The sequence below is a fragment of the Polyodon spathula genome, chromosome 3 (assembly GCF_017654505.1).
Source record: "Polyodon spathula isolate WHYD16114869_AA chromosome 3, ASM1765450v1, whole genome shotgun sequence".
NCBI classification, from domain to species: domain Eukaryota; kingdom Metazoa; phylum Chordata; class Actinopteri; order Acipenseriformes; family Polyodontidae; genus Polyodon; species Polyodon spathula.
The window spans coordinates 32,113,948-32,141,528 of NC_054536.1; the positions used below are offsets into that span (position 1 = coordinate 32,113,948).

General features: G+C 36.7%; 1 protein-coding gene across 2 annotated transcripts in view; it reads right to left on the reverse strand.

Moving 5' to 3' along the window:
• tsnare1 (T-SNARE Domain Containing 1) overlaps positions 1-27,581 on the reverse strand; it is a 274,777-nt gene that overhangs the window by 130,052 nt on the left and 117,144 nt on the right. For both annotated transcript variants that reach the window (XM_041245057.1, XM_041245056.1), the window contains exons 5-7: positions 22,745-22,835; positions 17,990-18,064; positions 16,896-16,952 (exon numbers count right to left, since the gene is read on the reverse strand). In XM_041245057.1, coding sequence (XP_041100991.1) covers positions 16,896-16,952; positions 17,990-18,064; positions 22,745-22,835 — 223 coding nt within the window. The remainder of the gene's footprint in view (positions 1-16,895; positions 16,953-17,989; positions 18,065-22,744; positions 22,836-27,581) is intronic.

The window sequence follows — 27,581 nt, forward strand, 5'->3', positions numbered from 1 at the left end:
GGATTACATTATTAGCTGCCCTGCCAAACAGGCAAACAAATGTTTCTACATATTGTGGCGGCAGTGGACAAAAGAAACACAGCAAAGGCAGTTTTGGGCCAAAATAGCAGTAACAACAACCACTGTTTATTTCTTCCTTGAGAAATGGATGCTCTGAGAAATGGGATGGGGGGCTGGTAGTAAACAAAGAGAAGACATACACACAAAGTCTTTCAAGGTGCAGGGTAGAAAGACTTCAAACTAAAACACACATAGTACCCGCACACTTATATGTTATGCTCCAAAGTGTTTATATATTTTTTATTATACCCAAGATCAACGTTTCCATCTGCAAGAGAGCTTCATCAAACCAGTATGCAACTGCTTTGCAATTGTACAATTCAAGTCTTACTGACACTGCAAGGTCATATTAAAACTTGCAAACTGAGGGGGGCGGGGGGAGTTCCTGGTAAGTGACGCGTTTGTGAACTTCGCAGAGTCTTCTGAGAATTGAATTGTAGTCCCTCAGGGTGATGTCGTAGCGCTATTATGGGCAGTCGCTGTAATGTCCATCACGGTGATGTCGTAGCGCTGTTATGGGCAGTTGCTGTAATGGCCGACATGGTAATGGCCCCTGCGGTGATGTCTGCACTGTCTTGGAGATGCGGTGATGTCATCATAGGTTTATGTGTTATCCTCATATTTTATCATTGCACTGTACTGTGCAACATTGTATTAGCCCCTCTAGTAGTAGTGGAAGTAGCAGTAGTAGTCGTAGTAGTGCTCAAACTTTAAACGTGCAGCTCATTAAACATATTCTGAATATTAGAATGTTGTTAAGAAATCTACAGAATTATTTACAGGTAACATTCTTTTTTTTAACTACTTAGCCATGGATATTGCTTTAAATATAACTGTATGTAACCTAAATCTGAAATTTTGTGTATACATTGAGACTGCCTGCATTTTGATTTTCATCAAATCCCCCCCCCCCCCCCCCCTTCCCCAGCCCACATACATAACCCCCAAACACATTCCCCATGCTAGGCTGTTGGCAGGTCCATGCAAGTCCTATGTATCACTAAACAGTACAACCTCACCCACACACACTATAATGCAATGCTGGCAACAGGTCCTCAGTGAAGATTTGCACCTGTGATTTACTGTACCAGATGCTAACTTATGTTGCATTGATGAGCTGCTAATCTAAAATTGAAAAACTTTTAAATATGAGATATAAAGGAAATACTAATGTTTCACTAATTTGCAAATAAAAACACAATTTATTTATGTCCTTATAAATATCGATTCCTTTAATTTTCCTTTGAAATGAATTCCGTTGGAAGCCTGCCCCCTTATATAAAACTATAAAGACAACAATTGATACTTCTCAATGCATCTCCATGAGCCAATGTCATCAATCAATGTTGAAATTATAAGATTAAAGGCTAGATGTACTAAGGTGGGCCAGTAACAGCGCAAACATACTGCAATTTGCATTTTCGTTGCGACAATTTGCAAAGTATACATTTTGTCGAATGTACTAAGAGAAAATATGTTAATGATAAGAGCCGCAATATACTCATTTAAATACTTGTTGCGTCTTCTTAGCGAGATCTCTAGTATTATTATATATTATAGAGTCTTACAACATTGCTCATATAAATAGCGGGAGTTGAGTTGTGGATTGCTGCAGCAGAGAGTGCCCGAAGGATAACGTCTATACATGCAAGGGTGCAAGAATCAAAGTAACATTATGTTTGTTAAATGTAAACTTCATCTGTACAATGCATTCTGTTTTGTCTTCATTTTAAACCACTGACACAGGTAGAAGACACAACACAATACAAATACACACACACACACACACACACACACACACACACAATACTCTTAACTAATATAGAATAAACATTTGCAATATATAATACATTTTACTGATACTAATTCTATTTCAGTCTTATACTAATTTTAACAATCCATATATTTAACTATGACGCCATTCTACAATTCCCTACACACAGAGACATGCATGCCGGCTTCCTCCATCAAACAATGCAAACTCACAAAATCTCGACAAGACTTCCATATCAGTACTGAATAACAGGTATGTTACTATACTTTAAGAAAGATAATCTTTTCTCAGAAAAAATAATTATAACCGGCACTTAAATCACTGCTAAACTTTGTTTTTACTTCTTTATTTTTCCATTCCAGGTACGTGCTCGATCCTTGGACAGGCTTGGACAAGCTTTCCAGAGGTAAGTACATTTAGTTGAAACTATTTTACAAAGGGAAATCTACATCAAACTTTGAAAATCTACATCCATGATGTAGCTACAGTGATATATATTATAGTATATATAATATATATTATATATATATATATATATATATATTTCAGTTTTTTATTTTTCTTAAAAATATTTCCCAACATAAAACCAATGTCACCTTACAATAATTGATTCTGAGTTTCAGTGTTTAAAAATAAAATATCAAACAGAACGAAATTTCAATGTACCATTTGTAATTCAGTAATATGAGAGAATTGGTCAGGGGTCTGAATACATTTGCAAGGCACTGTGTATATATATATATATATATATATATATATATATATATATATATATATATATATATATATACATAATTGTTCCGTTGAAAGATAGATAGTCTATAGTGGGGCTGTGGCAGAGCAAAGCTCTGCCTTTTAAATTGGCAGGGATGGGGTTAACTTCCCCTACCTGCCTGGGTTTATGTTCAGGTGGCTGGGGTTGATTAGTTGATTAGGTTGATTAACGATCAATCAACGCCCAGCCACCTGATATAAAAGGAGGCCTCTGCTTCTCATTTGGAGAGGGAGCTGAGGAAGCAGGTTGTTTTTTTTTTGGTTGTTTGGAAAGTTTGAATCCAGTGAAGGCATTGCCCAGCCTGAAAATTGTTATTTTTGTAAATTTTGCTTTTTGTCTTTCTTTGTGTTTAAATTGTTTTGTTTTGGCCCTTGTGCCCTTTCATTTTTGTGTTTATTTATAATAAAATAGTTATTTTTTTGAACTGCAGTCTGTCTCTGGGCCTCTTTCCACTCGCCAGCCTGCCACAGGGGCCCTCACCTTCACCTCCAAAAAGCTTTTCATAATCATACAGTAGCCCCTCGCTAAACCGAACATGTTTGTCCGACATAAGGAGGTGTTGGGTTTAAAAACAAGACAATAAAATCGCACACACATACATTTATAGTGCTCAATGCATTTTAAAAGTAAATAATTGCACTGAAATAACATTTGTGTAGCCTACACATTACATTATGTAAAAATATAAATATGTACAGTAGGACTATACAGTATACTGTACAGTAGTAAAATCAAATGAATTCACAGCACACTTTCTTTTTACTTTAGCCTACCGGTAACACCAAATAAATTATGCTGTTGCACTGTACACATTGGTGTACAATAGGAATAAAGGATTATTTTAAATTGAAACTAAATGATTGTAGCATTTTATATATTTTTTATATTTGAATATTATTATTTTTAACTTGGCCTACCTAGTAACCTAGGCAATTAACACAAAACTGATCACAGTCCTATAAGATGCTCAGAATGAGCTGGAAGGGTTAGTGGCACATGTGTTCCCAACACGTTGGGGAAACCAGAAATGTCATAGAAATTTGTTTTCAAGGCTTGTAAGTACACCCTGATTTTAGTGAAAATTTGGTACTTGTGCATTCGCCTCAATTGCATTGAGCACAATGCAGTGCACGAGAAAAAGCGGACTGGGAAATGCCAGCAACAATTGCGACTCAAATGTACTTAACACATTGGTGTAATTGTAAGTGTCGCAATTATCGGCAGCTTTAGTAGATCTCATTATAATATAAGATCTCATTTGCACTATATCCACCCAATTTTTCCATGTTTTGCATTCTTGACTAACTTTACATTGGAAATTATGTGTGAGTGTTTGAAGTTCTGGATGGACTGTCTAGTGCAGTTACTGTGCATTGTACTCACAGTTGCTGCTATATTGTATCAGGGAAGGTTATAATTATATTTTGTAGTATTTATGCTTTTATTTTAGTCTTGGTACTTGCTTAAGTGTGCCTTTCAAATGGTTCCACTTATTTTCCCAGATTCTTGTGCTCTCAATAATGGGGGCTAGTACTTAAGAATGTCCTAACAAAGTGTCATCACATCCCTATCGGAAGTAAAAGCAAATACATTGATTTCTTGATTATCTGTGAAGCTTTGAAAATGAAGGCAGTCTCCATCCCCTCTGCTCCTGCACAGCAATCAGTCCAATACATCAGCAATTAATTATCCATTGGGAGGAGGACTGTGCAGGGCTGCTTAATGCAACATTATTGCCTTGATGATGGTGCAGCTGGGTCCGTAACAAAACACTTTATTTTTCAGTAATAAAGATTAGATCTTGTTACTTCAAGAACTACTATTGTAACAAAATTATTTTTCTCTCTCTCTCTCTCTCTCTCTCTCCCCCCCCCCCCCCCCCCCGTAGGATTTGATGAAGAGGGAAATATTTTTGTTTCTTGCTGATGTCCTTGAATTGATATTAGAGTTGGCCATGCACCGGCTCCAGAGCCCTGGAGACAGCTGGGTCACTGCAGCACTCTGGAGCATGGAGCCTGAGCTGAGGCTCCAGAGCAGCTCCACTATTTCCTAAAATCCTTCCTGAATTATACAGTTCATTTTTAAAAAATAATCCTTGCCATTGCAACTTCACATATGTGTAGAGATCACTATTCGGCAGCTAGTGTTGTGTGTGTAGTTTACTGTGATAGCTAGAATTAAATAGGGGACCAAGAGTGGCTGTGTTGATCTTCTGTTTTTTAAATCTATACAAATCCCACACAGTGCTATTGTTCCTATTGCTGACTTAGAAACTGTTGCTAACATCTGGCAAGGTGGTAAATCAGTGCAAGGCAAAACAGATATATATATATATATATATATATATATATATATATATATATATATATATATATATATATATATATATATATATATAATATCCTTATATAAATGTACATTTTTACTGTACAGTTAATTGCATTATATACTACTATAACCAAGACTGAGAAATGTCTTTACAATGTTATTATTATTTATATCTTGTTTAATAATAATAATAATAATAATAATAATAATAATAATAAAGACTACAGGTCTCAAAAATTTACAATCTGGACTTGTGGTGAGCAAATCTCCAAAATTGACTCTTAAACAGCAATCTCCATCGCCGATAGCATTTGTTGCCCAGTTTTTCAGTGCAGTAATTTTATGAAAATGTTTATTTTTTGATTATGGAGACCCCACTGAAGATATTGGTTGCGGTTGTAAATACCAATACACCGTATGCTATTGCTAAGAAAAATGGGAAATCCTGAGGTAGCATTGAAGAGTACATGATATACAGCGTTGTTGTTGATGTCCAGTTTTACTTTTTTAAATGGGAATACATTTTAAATAGTTTATAAAGCATTTATATGATTATTTTACAATTATCATATTGTATTAAAACAGGGGACAGATTCAATTCACCCAATTAAATGGAGTAGTGACATTCAACCCATTCATTTTTTTCCCTACAATTTCAGGCAGATTATCTGAATCCTGATGCTTCCAATGTCAATGAAGAGCTGAAAACTGGTAACTAGTGTTTTTTGGCAACATTTCATTTATTCAGTAGCCAATTAGCTATGTAACCCAACTGCTTGAAGGGCAGATAATCTTAGCATGACCTGGCATGCATATTTAATTTGGTCTGCAATTTTGGCATATCATTTTAAGGTCATCTTTGGTTTCTTAAAATATATTTGTTTTGCTTTAGGGTTGTCTGTTTTGGATTAAAGATGCCCAACATGTTTTTATATTTATATGTGTCCATTGGTTTGTAATACTAAGAAAATTAAAGTGCCTTAAATCTTTTTTTTTTTTTTTTCCAGCTTTTAGCACACTGAATAGTGTACTGCAAACAGGAGCATGGGACATGAGAGTGCACAGAGAGACACTGGTGGAGGATGTCATACATCTCTATCAAGAACGTGGGTTGGAGGTGTGGCAGGTCCAAGTTTGTCAGGGAAGAAGGCACTGACATTGGTGGCCTCACCAAGGACCTTTTCACAGATTTTAGGGCACAGGCAATAGAGAGGTATTTCAACGACAAGAGTGCCGTGGTTCCTTATCTCCCGCTACACCTTATGAGAAAACTTTTTTTGCCCCTGGGTAGGGTTCTGTCTCATACAGCAGCACTCTGCTGTTTCACACATAGCCGTCTCAGCAGAAGTGTGCCTTGATGAGGTGGCATATAACGACATATTTTATTTTGTCACCAGCCAAGAGAGAATGCGTTTATAACTGTAAAAGGCTGGCTTTGTGGTGACGTCAGACCAGACGCAGGAAGAAAATACACAGCCAGTACTGCAGGTGCAGAGGCGTTTGCATTGTTTTATTTTCAACAACAAAAAATAAAATAAAAGTTTTTAAACAAAAAGAAACACTTGATCACACAGCAAAATAAAACAGGTATACAAAAACAAGTCATGAACACAAAATACCACAACCAGGCTGGGCAGTAGCCTTCACTCATCCTACTTATTTTTATTTTTACACTCCTCTCTAGCTCTCCCTCGCTCCTCCGAACACGACCCAGAACATGGAGAGCTGCAGGCACTTTAAACTGGTGACCATCTCCTAATTAGCAACAAATAAATCATGTAATTCAGGAAATGGCCACCTTCTACACAAGGTTTTTAATGTGGATGGGGCTTCCCATCCACGCTGTAAAACAATAACAAAACATACGTCTTTTCTGTCATAATTATAAATACATATAAATAAATCAGGAGTGAGATGGTGGACAAGCCAGCACCACTAGTAGTTTTAATGTGGAACGGCATTCCCTGCCATCACATGGATATCTTTTGGAGCTTGCTCACTGCCAGTGCCATAGAGTATGTCTTTGAATCCCAGAAGCCCACACAGTCCAAAGTCATTGACATACTTGTGCCCCAGGAGGAACAACAAAATCCTGAAAAAGAAATAGCACTCTGTCTTCTAAAGCTTTATATACAAGGTCTTGATCAAGAGAACCTGGGAGCTTTCTTTCTTTTGCTAGTTCTTTTTCTATTGCTCACACATGCAGAAACATTTTGAACCTGCCAACCACTTACACCTCTTTCCAGGGCCTAAAGAGGAAATTCAAAGCTATTCTACCCAACGCTGAGTCATTCCGTATGAATGCACTGTAGAAGCATTTCTCAACTCCAGTCCTCAAGCTCCACATGGTGTTAAGTTTTCATTCCACCCAAGCTCTTACTTAGGTAAATTAAGTAATTATCCACTTAATTTGAGCAATTAAAATGTTCCAGGTCTAAAGCAGGTAAATATGTTAAGTGACTTATAAAACCTGCTGGAATTGCACGGAGCCAAGCCCAAAACTATATCTTCGTTGTCTGAAATTGTCACAGCTGTGAGAGACTACTTTAATTCTGTCTCTTTTTTCATTTTCCCAGCCAGCCTGCAAATAGTTTGCTGGTTTATTGGAATGGTACTATTATTCTTCTGTAATGACTGAAAACAATAAGAAATCGTTTACAAAAATAAAAGTTACACCCCTCCTAGAATTATTAAGCATATTATATATTTTTTATGGATTTTGTATAAAAACCTGCAAAATAAATATTGGAATGCTGTACAGAAAAGTTAGATCTGCAAAGAATTAATTAATTTTTTTACCACAAAAGCTATTCAGATGGCCATTGCTTTTTCTTGCAAGTTGTTAGTCTTAGTTTTATTTTATACAAATCTACAGTAATAACCCATAGTCAAAAAGTGATTACATTTTGGTACATGTGGCATATATACCCTGACCCCCACCCCCTAACATCTACCAAATAAAAGTGTTTGCACAATGAACTCCTGTGCAATATATGGGAATCATTAGCAGGACATTGTTCGATCAGTTGATTTGGTTCTTGGTCAAAACAAGTTCAACACTGGAACTGCTTATACTTTGTGCACTTTATAAATCTCTTGTGGTTAACTTCAACATGGATCAAGAGTCAACCACACAGTACTGTGGGGAATGCATGTGGATCTTCATAATGAATTATATTAACTATCAGATCTCAGAAGCTGACCATAATCTATTATAGAACAAGACTGAAATGGTGTGTTGGTGTATTACTAAATGAAGTGTAAGTGTATGCAGAGTCTGTGGATGTTTAATTCATAAAAAAGAAACCATTATTCCTTTCAGACAGAAAGTGGAACATGAAAGCTGTCCTAAGATCACTTTAATTCTGTACAGTGCCCTTTAATATCAATGAAGTAATGTTTAATGCATCTCACTCATTGATAATCCAGACTACTTCTACTTGCCAAAGAAATGACCTGATGCCCCTGGGGAGATGGTCTTTCAACTGGTCTTTTATTTGTCTTTGTTACAGTTACAAAGGTTTTCCAATGGACTTAAGTTTTATGCTGCTGGATGAGTAACTTCTTGACAAGCTATTTATTAATTTAAAAATAGCTTGGAAGATATTTGTCTAGCTACATTCCATAGCTGTGTATGACACACAGAATGGAACTACCTGTCACAGGCTCAAAACCCATAGGATATTGTCACGGGTGACTCTAAAACCTGTCTTCCTTTGCACAAGGTGCGAGCACCTTTTTTAAGTGAAAGGTGATGAATGGCTCACAGAAATACCATTCCTGGTACTTAAGCTAGTTGTGAGCGCACTCGCAGGTACTCAAATAATAAATGGAAAAACAAAAGGAGAAAGAAAACAGGAAAATAAAACACTGTAATAACACTACAAACAAAAGGTGCTGCACTTCACAGCTTTACCCCAGTCGATGCTACCTGCATGATCCGGGTCACCGTCCTACACTCCCCGCTCCCTCAGCCTATTACACACACAGTACTTCGGGGTTCTGTGCAACGTTTCCCTGCTGCCACTCTCGTTCCTCCCAGGTTGGTTTCTCCCGACCGTTGTAGACCCGGAACAGTGCTTCCATACACACAGCACATCTAAAAGGGCAGAGCTGAGGGAACAGCAGAGTGTTATTTTATAGGGCTAATTCCCCCAAGAACCTCCTCTTGGCCACTCAGAGAGAGGGAAAGCCACACACCCTCTCTCCCACCTCTCTGTGTCACTACATTGACCGCAGGGCGGGTGTTGGACAACCGCTGCCCTCTCCTGCAGCACTATGAACACGCCAGCAGAGTCGGCACAGATCTCCCACTGTTAAAGCAGGTATCAGGCTTTTAAAGAATGTCACCCACACCTGTGAACGATTAAACTAAAATAGGTTTGTGGTCCTACTATAGTAAGAAAAAACAAAAGTAGTTAAATAAGAAAATTATGAGATTTTAAAAATAAGAAACTTAATATAATAACTTAAGTAAATGCAAGAAGATGTTAATCTGTATCAAAGTATAGCAGTCCTAAGTTTTAATATTCAGGATTGATTTGCTGCCAAGCAGGTGCCTAATTAAAAGTTAACCTCTTGCCTTCTGTGTATATCAATGCAGTAAAATAAAATTACAATTTATAAAAGAGACTGCTATATTGAAGTATCTGAATTATAAATACATGTTATAAAATCATTTAAAGTTAAACTGTTATACAAATTACATAATTATTGTTGAAAGAACATATTACAGTTAAAAACAAAAGAAGTTCAGTACTAACTGACACTGTCAGAATATTGTAATAATTGTACTGTGTTTTAAAGAATATAAAACCAGCATAAATAATATTGCAGCAAATTATAAACAGGTTACAAGAATTTGAATTAAGAAAACTGAACAAATATTAATGTTAGAAGAAAAGCTTGTCAGTGTGCCTTTGTTATTGGAGTGCACATACACTCCTGGAAGATGGTCAGACTCAAAAACACAGCCTCCCCTAGCTTTAAATTAATAAAGAGTATCACGCGTGGAAGCCTGTGTTAACCTTGGCAGAAGCAGACATCTGGGGGAACTAGACACAAGTTAACAAAAAGAAAAAGTAACCCTTTCTAGACAGAAAAATGCTTAAAACTATTGCTCCTATTTGATTTTATTGTAACTAAGCACAGAGGTTTTAAAAAAAGTATTTTGATCTAATAAGGAACAGAATGAAATAAGCTCTCTAAAGAAAAATAATATGTTTAAATTAAATGGAAACATCATATTTGAACTAACAAGTGTTTTTGCCTGTTTGGGGTTTAGTGTAATAAACATAGTGATAACAACAGAAGTCTTAATAATGCTGCTATTATTCTCAATATTAACAAGTTTAATGGATTCAGTCAGGTTTCTTATTAAAAAAAGAAGTAACTTTGATCTGAAAGTAGTCTTTAAGCTAAACACAGGTATTCTAGAATAATTCAAACAGAATATAAGTGTACATGTTTTATTATAACAGAGGAACTGTTAAGTTTGAATATAAAACAATAAAGTGTAAACTGTACTTTAGTACGCGGTGGACCTACTGAAGGAAAATAACTGTGACCTCTTCTTTACCTGTGTGTAGCAGAGTGTTGCTGGGCATGGAAACTGCTTTTTGACAGATGAAATGAGACTCGCTGGTAATCAGCAGTTTTAAATCCAAGACCTTTTTATAATGAGCAAAATTAACTACCGAAATACCTTTTGGTACCAGAATAAGGGAATATATGGGGTAATGTCTGTTCTCTTCATTATATTATAGAAATTAATGAAAACTTGGCAGCCGAAGTGAGCATTTCATTTAAATTAGAAAAGCTGTCTATAGTATCAGTTCTTATCAGAAAGGTAGTGACTTTAAATGGGATGATGTTTCTGAGCCAAAAATACAGAGGCTTTTGTTTTACAAAAGAAAAAGCAACTGTTGGACAGAGTTGCATTTAAAACATACACTGCAGTAATAAACAGAAGTATTTATTAACAGGGAAACTGTAGAGTTTAAAAGTGAAAGAATTAAAATTTTGTCTCAGACACACAGTATAATTCTGGAAGGGCATTAGATCTTCAAAAGATAAGGCTTAGTTTTTGGCACCTCAAAGCAAGATTCAGTGTTGGCTCTTAAAAGCGGGATTTGCCAACCTTGAATGATAACCAACGGAAGGCGTTTTAAGAAAGACAGTAGTATGTACCTCATTATAAGAAAATAAAGAGAGCTTAGTTATAAAAATTAGGGTGCAAGCTTTTTTTATTATCTGAAAAGATGCCGGTTCAAGTGTCTCTTGAATCCGGCCAAAAAATGATTTATGACTTCATGTGGTGAATTTGGAAAAGCACTTACAGCATGCTTAGAGTTTCATATTAATTAAAAAACTAGCCTTAACAAGTAAACAGGATGTCTGAAACCTGCATGTGCATGAGAATATTTTTAAAGAGAGCGAGATCAGGCTTAGTCCAAGCATGGCACAGTTGATATGAGGCTATTATATTTAACATATTCATTATAGCCTGAATTTAAATGAAAATAACTAAATTGTTCAATGCATGCTTAGTGATTTTATTCAAAGGCTTAGTGATAAACCCCTACATTTTTCCAATATTTTGTTAAAACACATAAAGTCAAATCTAACCTATTGAGGGAAATATATTTTAAACCAAGGTTGGAATGATTAAACAGAGTGGTGTAAAACATCTCTTTATATGTATTCTCTCTCTCTCTCTCTCTCTCTCTCTCTCTCTCTCTCTATATCTATCTATATATATATATATATATATATATATATATATATATATATATATATATATATATATATATATATATATATATCTATATATATATCTATATATATATATATATATATATATATATATATATATATATATATACATACACCTATAGTAAGTATTTCACTCCCCGTGGACGTTTTCACATTTTGTTGTGTAACAACCTGAAATCTTGATGCATTTAAATATTTTATTTTCCTTTAATTTACACAACCTACTCAACATTTTCAATGTGTGAAAAAATGGGGGGGGGGGGTAAATCAATTAAAAATAAAAACCTGAAAAGTCTTCATTAGATTTGTATTCACCCCCTTTGCTATGACATTCCTAAATAAGCTGTCTTCAATTGCCAATTTCCTTCAGAATTCACACAATAAGTTAAATGGAGTCCATCTGTGTGCAATAAAAGTGGTTCACATGATTTCAGATTAAATACACCTGTCTCTGTAAGTTCCCACAGTTGGGTAGTGCATTCAAAGCAGAGATATTACCATGAAGACCAAGAAGCTTTCAAAACAATTTCAGGATAAAGTTGTGGAAAGGCACAGATCAGGAGAGGGGTATAAAAAGATTTCAAAGGCATTGAATATCTCTTGGAGCAGTCAAGCCGAGCATTAAGAAATGGAAGGTATACGGCACCACCCAGAATCTTCTTATAGCTGGCCGTCCTCCCAAATTGAGCAGCCGGGTAAGAAGGGCATTGGTCAGAGAAGCCAACAAGAGGCCAATAACAACTCTGTAAGACCTACAATTTTCCATGGCTGAGATGGGAGAAACTGTCCATGTGTCAACAATAGCTGAGGTAGTCCACAAATCTGGCCTGTACAGAACAGTGGCAAGAAGGAAGCCATTTCTGAAAAAAGCCCATGTAAGATGCCACTTGAAATTTGCAAAAAGGCATGTGGGAGAGATGTGGCAAAAGATTCTGTGGTCGGATTAAACAAAAATTGAACTATTTGGCCTAAATGCAAAGGGAAGCTTGTCAGGGTAGATGGGAAAATGGATGTAGACAAATACAGGCAAATCTTTGAGGAAAACCTGCTTCAGTCTGCAAAAGACCTAAGACTGGGACAGAGATTTACCTTTCAGCAGGACAACGACCCCAAGCACACAGCCAAAGCGACACTGGATTGGCTTAAAAACAAAAAAGCGAATGTCCTAGAGTGGCCCAGACAAAGCCCGGACTTGAATCCGATTGAGAATCTGTGGCAAGACTTTAAGATTGCTGTCCACCAACAATCCCCATCCAACTTGACAGAGCTTGAACAATTTTTCCAAGAAGAATGGGCGAATATTGTACAATCCTGATGTGTAAACCTAGTAGAGACTTACCCCAAAAGACTCACAGCTATAATTGTTGCCAAAGGTGGTTCTACCTAGTATTGACTCAGGGGGTGAATACTTACTATAGGCACTGTGTGCGTGTGTGTGTGTGTGTGTGTGTGTCTATATATATATATATATATATATATATATATATATATATACTTGTACAAGTTGGTGTCATGTATTAAACAAACATCACTCTCATATATACACATATATTTGTATTGTATTTAGTAGCAAGGACCCTGTAAACTCCAGTTCACCTAATTTTTAGGGAAGGGAGGACTGGAAGATAGTGAACCATAAGCTCGCATTCAATTAATTTTGTAAAGGTCACTGGTATTTTTTAGATATATTGTTCACTTTAAGATAGGAGCTGTCAAAACACAGCAAATAATTAGATTTAATTGGGTCTTCTGACGTATTAAATGGAGAAAACACTATAAAAGCTGAGGTAAAACCCCAGTCAAGTATCACTCAACTTGATACTACAAGATTACGTGATCCATGCTCTGAAGATCTCTGATCTCTGGTTGCTGTTTGGGCGTATTCAGAAGTCTACCTTTAAAAATAGCTCTTGTTTTTATCTTGTATTCTGCAATTACACTCCCATATAGGGGAAGGTAAGAACAACTTTGAATTTATATTTAATTTATATTGATGCATTGCTATAAGATATAGGAATTATATTTTCGCTTTGGAGAGTGATACATTGGATTTTTAAGATTTAGTGGTGGGCGTTTTAGCGGTTTGCATGTCTAGCCTAAGGGCTGGGTATGTGATAACCATACCTGCATTATTGTATTGAAGTTATAATGCTGTTAAACCTGTAAAAGCACTACGATTGCACAGGCTATTGCTTGGGATTTGCTCTGGCCGGCAACCACCCAATCCATTTTAAGCATTTAATAAACAGAAGGAGCACTATTACTGCTCTGATTCGTTAAAACTTCAAATGATATGAATCTGTGTGATTTTCTTGATTATTAAAAGTTGTCTGGATACATTGCAAGCCCAGTGTACAAACAGTCCACTACAGGAGTCCAAAACATCTCTGTCCTCCTTAAACGTCTCCCCTGAGTTTAAGAGTGTGCTCAGAGCAATAAAAGAAGTATGTGCAAAATCTGAGAACATTCTAGTAAATTCTTGCAAAATGACTGGTCATTACACTAAGCACACCAATAAGAACCCCATATTCACGACTTCTCAGGTTCAGCCAGTTATATATTCAGTATAGCCAGCTGACTCCATAGTTCCTTGGGCAACATATATGTGAAAATGTATCATTTTCAAACACAGTGACATTAAATTAGTGGACTGCTTGTTTAGTTGAGCTGTAAGGTATTGGCTGTGAAGCAAGATATTACTGTTTCAATCAGCAGCAGCGTACCAGTAGAAAAACAACATTACATCTTACAGAGGAGGCAGGAAATGAAGCTTAATGCCCTAATAAGTGTAAAGCACTAAACATCATAAAAGGGTAGTCTTACTGCACTTACAAAAACACAGTATACAATACTGCATATCATACTTAAAATTACTTTCTAATTCTTTTTTTTACAACGTCTTCACAATACCACATGAGCATGCCTCACGCCTGCCCTGGAGAGATCACATCCTGGGGGAAATGGAAAAATTCAGTCTCCATTCAGTATCTGGTACCTGTACAAGCAAGTGCCTACTGTGTTTGTGATATTTAATACTGTCTATTAAGACAACTATGCCTCCAGAGGTAAAAGGTTATTGTGTTCACCCACTCCACTAATATAAATAAAGCTATCCTTACTACACACAAAACCTTGGATAAGTTCAACTTGCAACAATGTCAATCTAGCTGCATCCTTCACCAGAAAAATACAGAAGAGGGGGAGGAAGTTCATTCCGTTCATATTACAGCATATATGACACTGTTGCGACTGCACTTCAGTTCTTTTTCCTACTTCAACAAGAAAAGTTTTTGTTGGCCTTTTGCTTCCTTTAAAAACAAAAGAAGCATGCTGGAGCAAGTGATTTATCCTGTGAGGTAAAATGGCACATTCCCTGCTGGAGGCATCAGAACTCACTCACTAATAGCCGGTTATAACCGTGGGGGGAGCCAGTGTAGCTCAACAGACTATTTGTTCAAAAGCTGTAGTTATGAAAAACTCTATTTAGACAACAGGAATTTAATAGATGTATTAACAGCAGGGGTATTGTCCTGCTGGCATTGCATAAGAACATACAGATATTTACAAGCAATTCATCTTATTAGTAATTGTCTGGTTCCTAGTAGCTGACTGATCAAAAACTTTGTCTAGTTGGGTCTGCAGGAATAAGCTTAATTTTCTATATTTTAATAATAACATTTCATTGTTGAACAGTGCGTGTGTGTTTTAAAGCACACTTCTGCAATTTGCAGTTTTATAACTCACTATTTTTGACAAGGTAGTGGGGTACTGAGTAATGTGCTTATCTGGGAACAGGGTGTTAGTTCTATGGAAACACGCAGCTAAACCTCCACAACCATATATGAAGTACATGTAAACAACTTTGCTGGTACCAAAATAAGAATGGGAATGTACAGGTGAGCCCTAGCTGACCACACTCAACAGTGTTATGAGGGAGGCAGCTCCTGAGACAGAAGAAGACAGACAACAACAGAGTTGGCAGACAGGGTTTCCTGTATGTGGTAATATAACTTTTGTTCTGTATTAGTCGACTAACTATACAGTGATATGTGTATATGTTGTTGCAATTGTATACACCATACTCACTATACATGTTTGATTGGTTGTTAATAAAATAAAGAGGCCTGAATCTACTACTACTGTGAGTGATTGTCTATTCTTTTATTGTTTATGCTGTTTTGACTGTAATTTGATATATCATGGTAGATTATAATTTGATGAATATTAAATGACTGTTTATCCTTCCAAATGTACTGTACTGTTACATATCAATTTGAGACAAAAACCTAAATATGCTGAACTGGACTAATCATTACAGAATAGAACGAGTTATAAAATAAATTCAACAGGTGATTCAGCATTATACCCTTACCACCTTTACTATTCAATAACTACACTAATTTAATAAGGTGCACTTTGTAATCAACTGAACGTACCAGAAGAAAACAATACAAAATGCAGCAGATGATAAGACTCTACAATAACTTGTTTTATCATTTGCAGTAATTGCATCTAAAGTAGCAAAACAATCCCATTTTGACAGCCATCTGATACGAGTCACCATTATACAGTAACTTCCAATTTGCTTAAGTTCAACAGCTGTTAATCGTAGAAGTTTCATATCTAGCAACATACAACTATACAGCAACTGACCTAATTCAATTAATGTAATCTGCCTTTGAATCGAGTGAAATAACACAGTATTTGTCTTCCATCCCATTAGTAGTCACTTCATTTGTTACAAGAAACTAATTATTTGAAAGTATTTTTGTTTTTTTCTTTGCATAATGTTCATGATGTCCGTCCATTCCAAATATTGGTTTGTTTTTTAGCTTGCATAACTGTATACTCAGAAACACTCTTCAGTTACGCTGGTGTGAAAAGTAAAAGGCGTTACTTAGATTGAATGCAATTTTCCCTTTTTAATATTTAATAGTTAATCAGTCCAGCAAATCCTTCTCATATCATGTTTTCTCACTCCAGGCTTACTTGCAACAAGGCAGATTCATTAATATAAGCTCCCTAAAGCAGGCTTTGAGCAATTTTATCAACTTGGCCTGGAGCCCTTTTAAATAAAAGCAAACAAAAAGTGGTGGTCTAATCCCTATGCTTGAGGACAAGCGACTTCGGTTGCTTGGTAACTTCTCTCCTGAATACTAACATTCCCATCCTCCTCTCACCCACCTGTCTGTTTTCTTTCTGTGCCGGAGGCAGCAAGGCTCTGGACTTCTCTGCGATTTTCTGTAAGGAGAGTGCAAGAGACAGGAAGTGAGAAAGAGAACACCATACCTTTAAGAGTAAATCTTGTTCAGTACCTTGTTCAGTAATCTTGTTAAGGGATTGAAATAAACACATATTTGGTGTAGGGCATGTTTTATGCCATGGCTCCCTTCTTTATCCTGGAAGGCCAAATTAATGCCATAGTTTACTTAAACATCGTTGGGCATTAAGTTTACCCAATAACAATGCTGCATTTGTAGCAACACAATCCCTGGACCTTAATCCAATTGAACATGTTTGGGATGAAGTCATCACAATCACTGTTTACCTCGGGTAAAATATTACTGACTGAATGGATTAACCATCCCTTGATACACCTTCCAGCATCATGTGACATTTATGTCATGTTGTGTCAAAACTGTGGCTCAATCTGATATTGTGTACTGGTCCTAATAATGTGGCCAGGCAGTATACATAAATATACACCTGATGCATACTAGAATGATGAAACAGACAGACTGATGCAATGGTGAATGACCAGACAATGCCTTTGAAGGGGGGTATTGAGTATTCAGGAAGAAAGAAGAGGGATATAGGATGTAGGGCTGTGGAAAGAGAGTAAGAATGTTGCACTGTAATCAGAGAAGCCTGTAAGTTGTGGGTCTTGTGGCAGGGAGGTTGTTAAATCCTGTGCTTGCCAACAATCACAGGTGTGGTTAGTGCCTTGTGCCTTTTTCTTTGTTTTGTGTTTAAAAAATGTGCACTTTAGACTGCAGCTTCTGTGTCTAACTCCTGCCGGTAACATCCTGGGCCGTGACGTTACCCTGTCACAGGTCTAATGGCCTTTTTTTCAGTTCGTAGCATGTCTATTCTCCATAGACGAACAGACCTAATTAAGTGCCTTAATTTAACCTTGATCAAATCCAATTAATTTGAATGTGTATTGTCTGTGTGTATATATGAGAGTGTGTGTGCATGGCCGAGTGTATGGAAAGATTGTAAATGCTATGTTTTTCAATGTGTCGTATATGTTGCTCACTGTGGATGTATGTGCTTACCTTCTGCAGGTCCCCATAGTGTTGGATGGACTCGGAGACTTCACTTTTGAGACGAGCGAGTCGTAGATGGTCTTGCTGTGGACAGAAAGAGCAACCCTGTAATAAGAACTGGGCTACTCTATGTGAAGTGTCAGTGTGTTAACTTGAAGTAGGAATTGCATTTAGATTTGCAATAAGAATCTGATTCCTTGCAAAAGTGAACGATGATAATGGGCTGTGTTCACATGACTGAATTCCATCTGGGAGGTAAAGCAGTGAACCAGACAGTTCTGGTGGTTTCAGTCCGAATAGAATTCTACAACAAAACCAGTCATCACATCAGAATTGAAACACAAAGGGGCTGCCCCTTTTTTGTGAACAATTATTTTTTATAATTTTTATGTTTTACAAAAGAACCACAGCAAAATACCGAAATAAATTCAAATCAAAATACTATACAGTACGAAAAATGAAAATATATCAATATATCAGAAAAACAAAAATAAAATAATATATAATTATAGTAACATGGCCTAAGCAAGTGGCCTAACAGGGAGCCCAGTTAAGAACGTGCGCAGGTATATTACCATACTCCTTCGAATTTAAGACACCCTCAAATTTAAGGCGTAGCCCAAATTTACGACCCTCAATTTGAGGGAAAAAATAAAACATTAAATAAATATGAATTTACTCAATTATGCTGTTGTATTGTAGAAAACTGACACAAAACAGTTTTCTAGTAGATTAACCACTGAGCTTGTTTATTGTACTGCGCACTGAAAAATACTTAAGATGGCATCTCTGTCGTACACATACAACCACCATGCATCCTGGAAACAGCAAGCACGACACAATACTGTACAGCATCAGGCAATATGTAATCCAGCAACCACAACAGCATCGAGTAATTTGACCGCTCCTGGTTGGAATAGGTATGATAGTATTTTATCTCCCCAATGTTGCAGCTACATGATTCTTTCTTTGTCAGGGTAATTAGTACATATATTTTGGAAAAGTTAGGAAAGCACAATTACGTATCTTAAACACACACACCGCAATTTAAAAATTGAATTCCAAAAACAATTTGACTGACTTTCAGAAGCAATGTTAGTAAGGACAGCACATTATCCAAGTAGAAACTGCAACCTAGAATCATACAGAAAATACATTAAAGGAAATTAAACAGGAATAGAAATTCAATGTTAGGAAAAAATATAAAGTATCCCTTTAAGGCGATGTAAAGTAGACAAACAGTTATCTTAGGCATCTTGAAACACAGCACAACCCCATTGCTATATGAAAGGTGAAGAATCTGGATCATTACAGTTAGTATTACATTTTTTTGAATTGGTGGTTGGGGTGGGCTTGGTCCTCCTCTCCCACTTAGTCCCGTGTTCGCCCTGCATAATCCCTGCATGGGTACTCATTTAAAACGTGTCTGGTATTGGAATTTAGATAAGCTACCTCTTGGAGTTCATACAGAGAGATAATGAGAACTGAGACAGATTGCTGACTGACAAGTTAAAGTGACAAATGAATAAAGCGCCTTGCTGTCATTGCTGAGCTGACCATTTGGAAGAAAGCGTTAATTTAAATTACCAGCGTGGCAGTGAAGAAGAGATAAGGGCCAGGCTAGAAGAGCAGCTGTGGAACCAAGAACTAATCTGAGCTTCATTTCAACCAAGTCATGGTGCAGTAATTAGATGTCTCCATCTAAAGTAAGGAGAGTAACACATTATTTTATGCACCTTTCATTTAAGAACTAATATCCAACGCATAGATAATTACCTGCTAGATAACTGACCAAATTGACACTAGGTGTCCCAGCAGAAGTGTATGCTGTTATAAACCACGCAAAATGCTTTTGTGTATAACAACATTTTTATAATAGGATTTTAGATTACATTTGGGACTGTATTGCTTTATGTTGGTGTTTTAAAGTGTGTTTCAACATTCTAAAGTTCTAGTTTTAAGTGGACATCTACTGAAGCGATCTACTACTATTGCTATTTGAAAACAATTTTTGCCATTGTTTTCTTAAAAAAAAAGAAAATAACACCTTAACCCTTAGTGGTCTATTTATTCATAGCTAGTCAGACGCGTCAGGTCCAATTTATTTTCACACATGCTGTTTATTTTATACACACTGCATAGCAAAAGGACACTCAGTACTGCATCTTCAGCCAAGCCCCACCCCTTGTTCGCTGTATTTTTCACATACCTCTTCATAGTCGTGCATACAGATAAATCCTCTCCTGATCACTCGTTTTATCATCAGACTCCTCAATAATGCGACCCAAGTCATTATTTTATGACTAGAATATCTCAAAAAGCTCTGAAAATGTCTGTGATATTCTTTTAGCGCTGGATGCGGAAGCAGCTAACTTCTTTGTTTATATCCGTGTTATCTCTGTTGTGCAGGGGCTATGTGTATTGCTCAGATACGCCCCCTTTTTTTCCGGGTTTCTCTCGGCTCCTATCAGTCTCACTCGGCCATTGAAAGGTTTTCTCGGCTTTTTCCGGAGACAAAAATGACTAGCTCTTTGCATTCCATATATTCAGCATTAGTCAGGCGCGTCGGGTCCAATTTCTTTTCACACCCGCTGTTTATTTAACACGTGCTGTTTAATTTTTTTTTTTCCAGAGTAAAACAGGTTTAGAAGGCATTGAATCGCAAAAGGACACTCAGTACTGTATCTACAGCCAAGCCCCAGCCCTTGTTCGCTGTATTTTTCACATACCTCTTTATAAATCCTCTCCTGACCTGTTTTATTACCAACCTCCTCAATAATGCGATCCAAGTCATTATTTTATTACTATAACATCTCAAAAAGCTCTGCAAATGCATGTGTTATCTTGTAGTAAATTGGGCTATGATATATGCCCTTTTTTATTTTCGGTTTCATTCAGCTCCTATCGATCTCTTTCTCATCTTTTTCCGACGAAAAAATGACTAGAGACCTGTGCTTTACGTCTTTTTGATGATGTCGGACAGGGTTTGATATCGGACTGGAAAGGGAGAATTGTAATGTCGGACCTGGTCCGATATAGAACAACAAAGGTTTAAAACCTAGACTTATCTTGAATTTGTACTAATATGTCGGGTACCTTTCCGCTGAGTAAAGACGTTCTAAGAAAATAGTCCAGAACATTTTTTAAATGAAAAACAAGGATGACATACATATAAAAAGAAGAAACAATGCATTTTTATTGAATAAATCAATTTTAATTCTGTATTAACTTGTTACGGTTTTAAACCCATATTTATAATTTGGCATTGTCTGAGAAATGAACGGAACAATTACTGAACAGTCAGTGTACGATGGCGTCTGAACTGCTTGTTAATGGACTGTCACCTGAGCTGACAGGAAGTGGATTGCCTGGTGCGGTAGTAACAGGAACACGACTCACTGCTTGATTGGTTGGTTTTGAGTTTTGTTTGGAGAATCTGTGAATTGAGTCCTGTTACAGACATGATTTCTCATGTCTCCAGACCAGCGTCAGAACAGCTGTTGCTATCAAACATAGTGATTTGTGTATCTTTTGGTGAGATTGGCTTTTTCACTGATGGTAACAATTAAATTCCAAGCATGTTTTTTTCCTGTGGTTTGTCGGTATACCAAGCAGAGTTTAGGTAGTTTGTCATGTTGTCAGTTTAGCTGTAAGCAGGAATGTGATTTTTAAAAAAGCCGGTATACATGCAGATTGATTTTAAACTTGATTTACTGCTGGTGCTGAGACTTTCCAGCGGGCATCTACCATCTATCACAGCCTGCTAGAGCTGGAAGCTGATTGGCTGACGGTACTGAATCGTTTTCTAATGTAGTATAATGACCACTCTACTTGGAATCTGATAGGCTGTGTCATTGCCACATGTTCAATTACAAAGTTAAATGGACTTTTCCCATATAATCAAAGCACAATATTCCATGTGCAAATCCTATTACAGAAACATCCGCTACAGCATTTGGCCTCTGGTGGTGCAGTGCGATTTTCAAAAATCATATGTTTTAAAGCCATCAGGGCAGGTCCAACCTGTTATAAGTGAGTTACTGGTAGGCATAGACCTGAAGTTTAATTTATCAAAATATCAAAGTCCCAATGGGCATGCACACTAATACATAAGGAGTCAAATCCAGGATTATTTGATCGCAGAAACATTTATTGGCTGATAGGATAGAGCACATCAGTGCTCAGTGTGAATAAACTGAAGAAGGATGCATGACTGAAACATCTGTTTTGCACCTAACAATGATGCACTTTAACATCTTCACCATCTGTCAATAAATGTATATATTTCGGCAATAAACTAATGAGTACATCTTGGATTTGACTTTGATGTGCATGTCAAGATTTGTCTATGAGATTCTCAGATTTTGAGGGATGTGGGCACTTATAAAGAATTGTCCATTTTGCTTTGGTTTTTATGTTTCAAAATGTTAACCCCCCTCAAAGCGCCACTTATGGCACCTACTGTTCTATGTACAAGAACCTGATAGTTACTATATTTTTGATGGTTAGGAACTTTTGATGCATATTACTTGGTTACAAAGTATGCATACTAGTGGGGTGGCTTAAATTTGAAAGGAGGATACACATCAGCCATAAAAGCATGTGTAATGTAGTTTCTGTATCACTGACAGGTATGGCTCAATGTGGCTGGCAGGCAGCAATTTAAAGACACTGACAGATACTCCTTAGTGTGTTTGACAGGTTCTAATCGCAGGGAGTGACAGGTATTGTTGGCCTGCTGTGTGGGTGAGGGCCATGGCTTACCCGGGAGGAGCTGCTGATGATATCAGAGAGCTGATGGATGAGCTGGATGGTGCTGGTAATGACTTTGTTGGTCTGTTGCTGAGTAGAGTGTCTGAAACAAAGATGCAGAAGAAGAAGAGGTACATTTACAAAGAAAGACTTCTGTAACATTTTATAACAAGTGACAGAACTGTCAATCTTACCTTAAAACATGTATTCAAATAAAACCTTAAAATTGTCTTTAGAAAATACCAAAATATATTTTTACAATATCTGTCCCTTCACCTCTCTAACCTATGTGTTAATTCAGGAGAACTGGAGCGGCATGTATTGCCAAGTTAGTAAACCCTGCAGGTGAGAGTCAGGCTTGCATGGTCTCCGTGAGGATGCATCTGGACCAGTAGTGGTCACTGTAGTACAATGATGGGAACCAACCCCCATCCAGCTCCAAATTATATCACTCACACCACACTCCACACAGCATCTATTACTAGGTGAGCTGCTACAGACCCACCATGCTATTTCAACACTGATTCATATGATCGGTCCTTTTCATGTGAACTGCCATGTACTGTAAAGAGTTTATAATATGTCTATGGTTTGCCCAATATTTTGGTTCTGGCTATAATGAACAAGTTACACTATTGCTGATTGCAAGAAAAAAAGAGCAGCAACACAAACAAAATAACAAATCAGCAACAGTAATAACTAGAAGTTGCAAGCAACTTGATGGTTTCCAAGGGATTCTTGTTCGTATATGTGTGCCAAAGTAACCACGATCCTACCTGTACTCTCTAAGCAGTTATAAGCCACTTTTGCAAAGATCATGGTCAAAACCTTTTTTTGATAGAGCACTTATTGGTTCCTGTATTGCCACCCACCAACAATTACTGCAGGCCACACTGCACTTACATGTAAAACTGTAATATTCCAGAATAATAGGTTGTGAAAGTTTTACTTTTTTTACTGAATTAACTATAAAGCAGAGGATGTGAAACAGTAGTTACAATTATATACTATTTTTTTTTTTTTTTTTTTTTTTTTTTTTTATATAAATATATGTTCGCCGGCAAAAAAGTCTGTTACATGACGAAGAACTCTGGTCTGACATGGTTGACCCACACCACATAAAGCCATTCTTTTGACAAGGCGTTGTACAAAGAAAGAACCTCACCGTTTTGGTTTTAGTTTATTACTATCCTCATAACAGAAAATAGGATCACGACAAAACAAAACTCTGGGCCAGTGGAAGCATTTTCGAGTGACGCACAGCATCTGCATCTATATCCCCCATTCTGAGTTGCTTGCCACATCTGAAGCAGAATTATGTTGATCCTCTTTATCCCACATATCACGTGCTATTTTAGAAACTGTTGCGCAAATTCTGTTTTGCACTTCACTTTTTCCTCATAAACAAACCAAAAATTATAATCCAGCTTGTATCCAAAAGCAAACGGTAGCCTCTTTTTAAAAACTTATTCCCTGTGTAAAATACAAATGCCTTCATTGTAGAGTAACCAGAAAATACAATGTTGTTTTTCAATATGTATTTAATAAAGTGCTTTATGTACACCTGTCTTTGTGAACGTCAGAGTTTACAGTACATGCCATGAATAATGTGGTAACAAGCAGTTATAGGCTACAGTATAAATAAGAAGGTGAAAACGGAAAGGTTAAACACTTTTTCATATCGTTAGATAAACAACAAATATGTGTTAATTAAGTCGTTTTTTCATAGCCTGGGCAGTTAAATGCACTTTTTATAAATTTAATACATGTACTTATTTGTCAGATACCTTATCCAAGGTGACTTACAGGTATTACAGGGCAGTACAGGGTTACAATGCAAGATTAATATTTAAATACAGTACTGTTTCCATTAAGTGCAATAATAGTAATATAATACTACAGAATATAGGATACAACAAATTTGGATTACAACCAGTTAAATCTGCAATGACATAGTAGTGTAATAATACATTAGCTGAGGGTCCAGTAATGTGGTGCTTAGGTCAGGCAAGTCCAGTGCATAGTAGGGTGTGGCAGGGCAGAAGAACAGCCCTGCACATAATGAGAGAGGGAAGGGCAAAGCCCTGCATGTAAATAAATGTGTTGTGTTTGTTTAACATGAGTGAATGTATTGTTATGATTTCCAATGTATTGTGGTGTATTGTATTATTTAAAAGGAAATGTATTGTTTGGGAACGGATGATTGCTATTATTGTATGATTTAAATGTACTTTGTGTTTAAGAAAACAAATGTTTGGTTTGTTATTGCTTGGTTTGAATGTGTTTTGCAGAGGTGGTGTAAGCAGCTCGTCTCTGATAGACAGCTTGTACAAATGCATGGTCGGCAGTCGGTGATTGTTTACTGTCAGCCACGCAAACTAATACCTGTGTAGAATGTAGAATGTTCTTGAATTATTGTTTAAGGGGGTTGTAATTAATGTAATGTGCACGTACATATATAAGCATGTGTTTTTCTGTATTGTCAGTGTGTGTTCAAGAGGAGGAACGTATGTGAGAGACAGCGAGGTAAAGGCAGAGACAAAGAAACGAAAAAGAAAGTAAAAGTCAACAAATGCTACTGGTGCTGGAAATCACCAGCACAGCACTGGTCGTTATTTTGTTTTGTGAGGGGATAGACTGTTTTTTTTAAACCTTTTATTTTGCTGTGTGACCAGTGTTTTTTGTTAATATATTAATTTTATTTTCTTGAATAAAAACGCACCGCAACGCACTTTTCACCTGTAGTACCTGCCTGTGTGTCTTTGTCAGCTTTCTGGTCTGGGAACATGAGTACTTGGCTGCCCTGTCAAAGAAGGGTACCCTAAATCAAGACATCTATACGTGCAGTCTAAACAGGTGGGTCTTGGGTTGGGTTTGGAAGGCAGTGAGAGACGGAGCAGTCCTTAAGTTCTCTGGTAGCTGGTTCCACCACAGAGGGCTAGGGAAGAGATGAAGCAGGCACAGGAAGGTGGAGAGTGGAGGGAAGGCATGACCAGTCGACCAGTAGAGGAGCGGGGAGGGATTTGAGGTAGGAGGGGGCAGTGTGGTAAATAGAGCGGTAGGCAAAACCAAGGGTCTTGAATTGAATGTGAGCAGAGATAGGTAGCCAGTGGAGGGTGCAAAGCAGAGGGGTAGCATGAGAATAGCAACACTGGGAGAATACAAAATGAGCAGCAGAATTTTTGAATAAGCTGAAGGAAGTGGATAACACCGTGTAACAGTTTTTTTTTTTTTTTTTTTTTTTCTGAGTAGTGTAATTTCCTAATTGCTTATGCCTCAAAAGTATAGAAAATGGCTATTATTCCCCACAGACTTTGCTTTTGTGACCAGGACAGTGATATGTAAAAATATCACTATTTCCAATGGGAAAACGGGCAAATGTGTGTCTTTTCGTTCACATAAAGTCAGAAAAAAACAACATATGAATCCAAATTAACATGTATTTATACTAAAGTAATACAAAAATGACTACAAAAGATTTAGAAGTGAGTAGTTTTTCGAGATTTACGATTATACTGTAAATACAGTATAATGTGTGTGAAAATTGTGAAATGCTTCTTGTGCAGTGGAACCATGGAAACTGAGTTTCTGGGTGCCATCAAGGTACTTTTTTGTGGTGTTCTATTACTCTTTAAAGTATTTTAAAGTGCTACTGAAGATTGTATTTTAATCTTGAAATCTGTTATTTTCTGAAACTGGATATTTATTTTATTTTCTATGTCATTTTGGCTGAGATAAGATCACAGATTCCCAAAGCCTTGAAAAATATTTAAAATGGAGTTCTCATGTATCTCTGACTCAATCGCAGATATCTCAGACTTGCATTACTGGTTTCTGGGTTACATTAGAGAACGCCTGAAACACTGTGACCTGTGACTGAGGGGAGGTCACAAAATGGTTTTCTTCACCAAGGGTTTACAGATAAGCTCCAGCCACGTCATTGTTGCACAGTCGTAAGACCTGACACAGAGAGCATTATCAGGCATTAGAGACGAAGTCGAGGGTGCTATTACAACCAAAAGGTCCATAATGCCTGTTAATGACCGATGTGGAGACCGATATTGCTTTTATACTTTAATGTTACAGTTACAGCACAGTTAATTGTCATTTGTATTTAACTGTATTTATTTTGTTTTTAGGTTTTTTATTAACATTCTACAAAATGCAGCCCTCCATTACAACAATGTTGCCTATGAGCATCTCTATAAAAACACATTTTTGCCATTATGTTACCAATTTTACAAGTACACCAGATATTTTTATTGCACACATTGATTAGATCTAATCCGGTTGATTGATAAAGATAGACAGCTGGTGGATTCTTAAGACATTTCGTTATATATTTAACGTTATATAATTGGATATTTTGTAAATAACGCATTACCCTATTACGTGTGTAATTGCAGTAGAGACTGAGTGCACTGGGTCAGCTGCTCAACTGATGCTCGACAGGTGGTTTTCAGTGAGAGATGGTGCTTTTAGAGGCACATATTGGACAACCAAGTGAGTGATCTGCTATTTTATCAAAACAATGAAGCACACGTTCGCTTCTTTATTTGAGCTGTTATGTTATTTTATTATAATAATTTTTAATTTGTCTAACCTTTCAAACCCAAAGTTAGTACAGTTTGCAAAGTAAATCCACAACGGACTGATTAAATAAAGAGCTTTTTTTTTTCTTCTTCTTTTTTTGCACATTAACGGTTTAAAAAACGTTTTGTTTCAAATATCTTTAGGTTAGGTTAAAACTGATTAATAAAATTAATTTAGATTTTTTTTTTTTTTTTTTTTTTTTTTTTCTGTTTAAATGTAAACACATGTTTGACCACCCTGCTAGCACTGGGAGGTT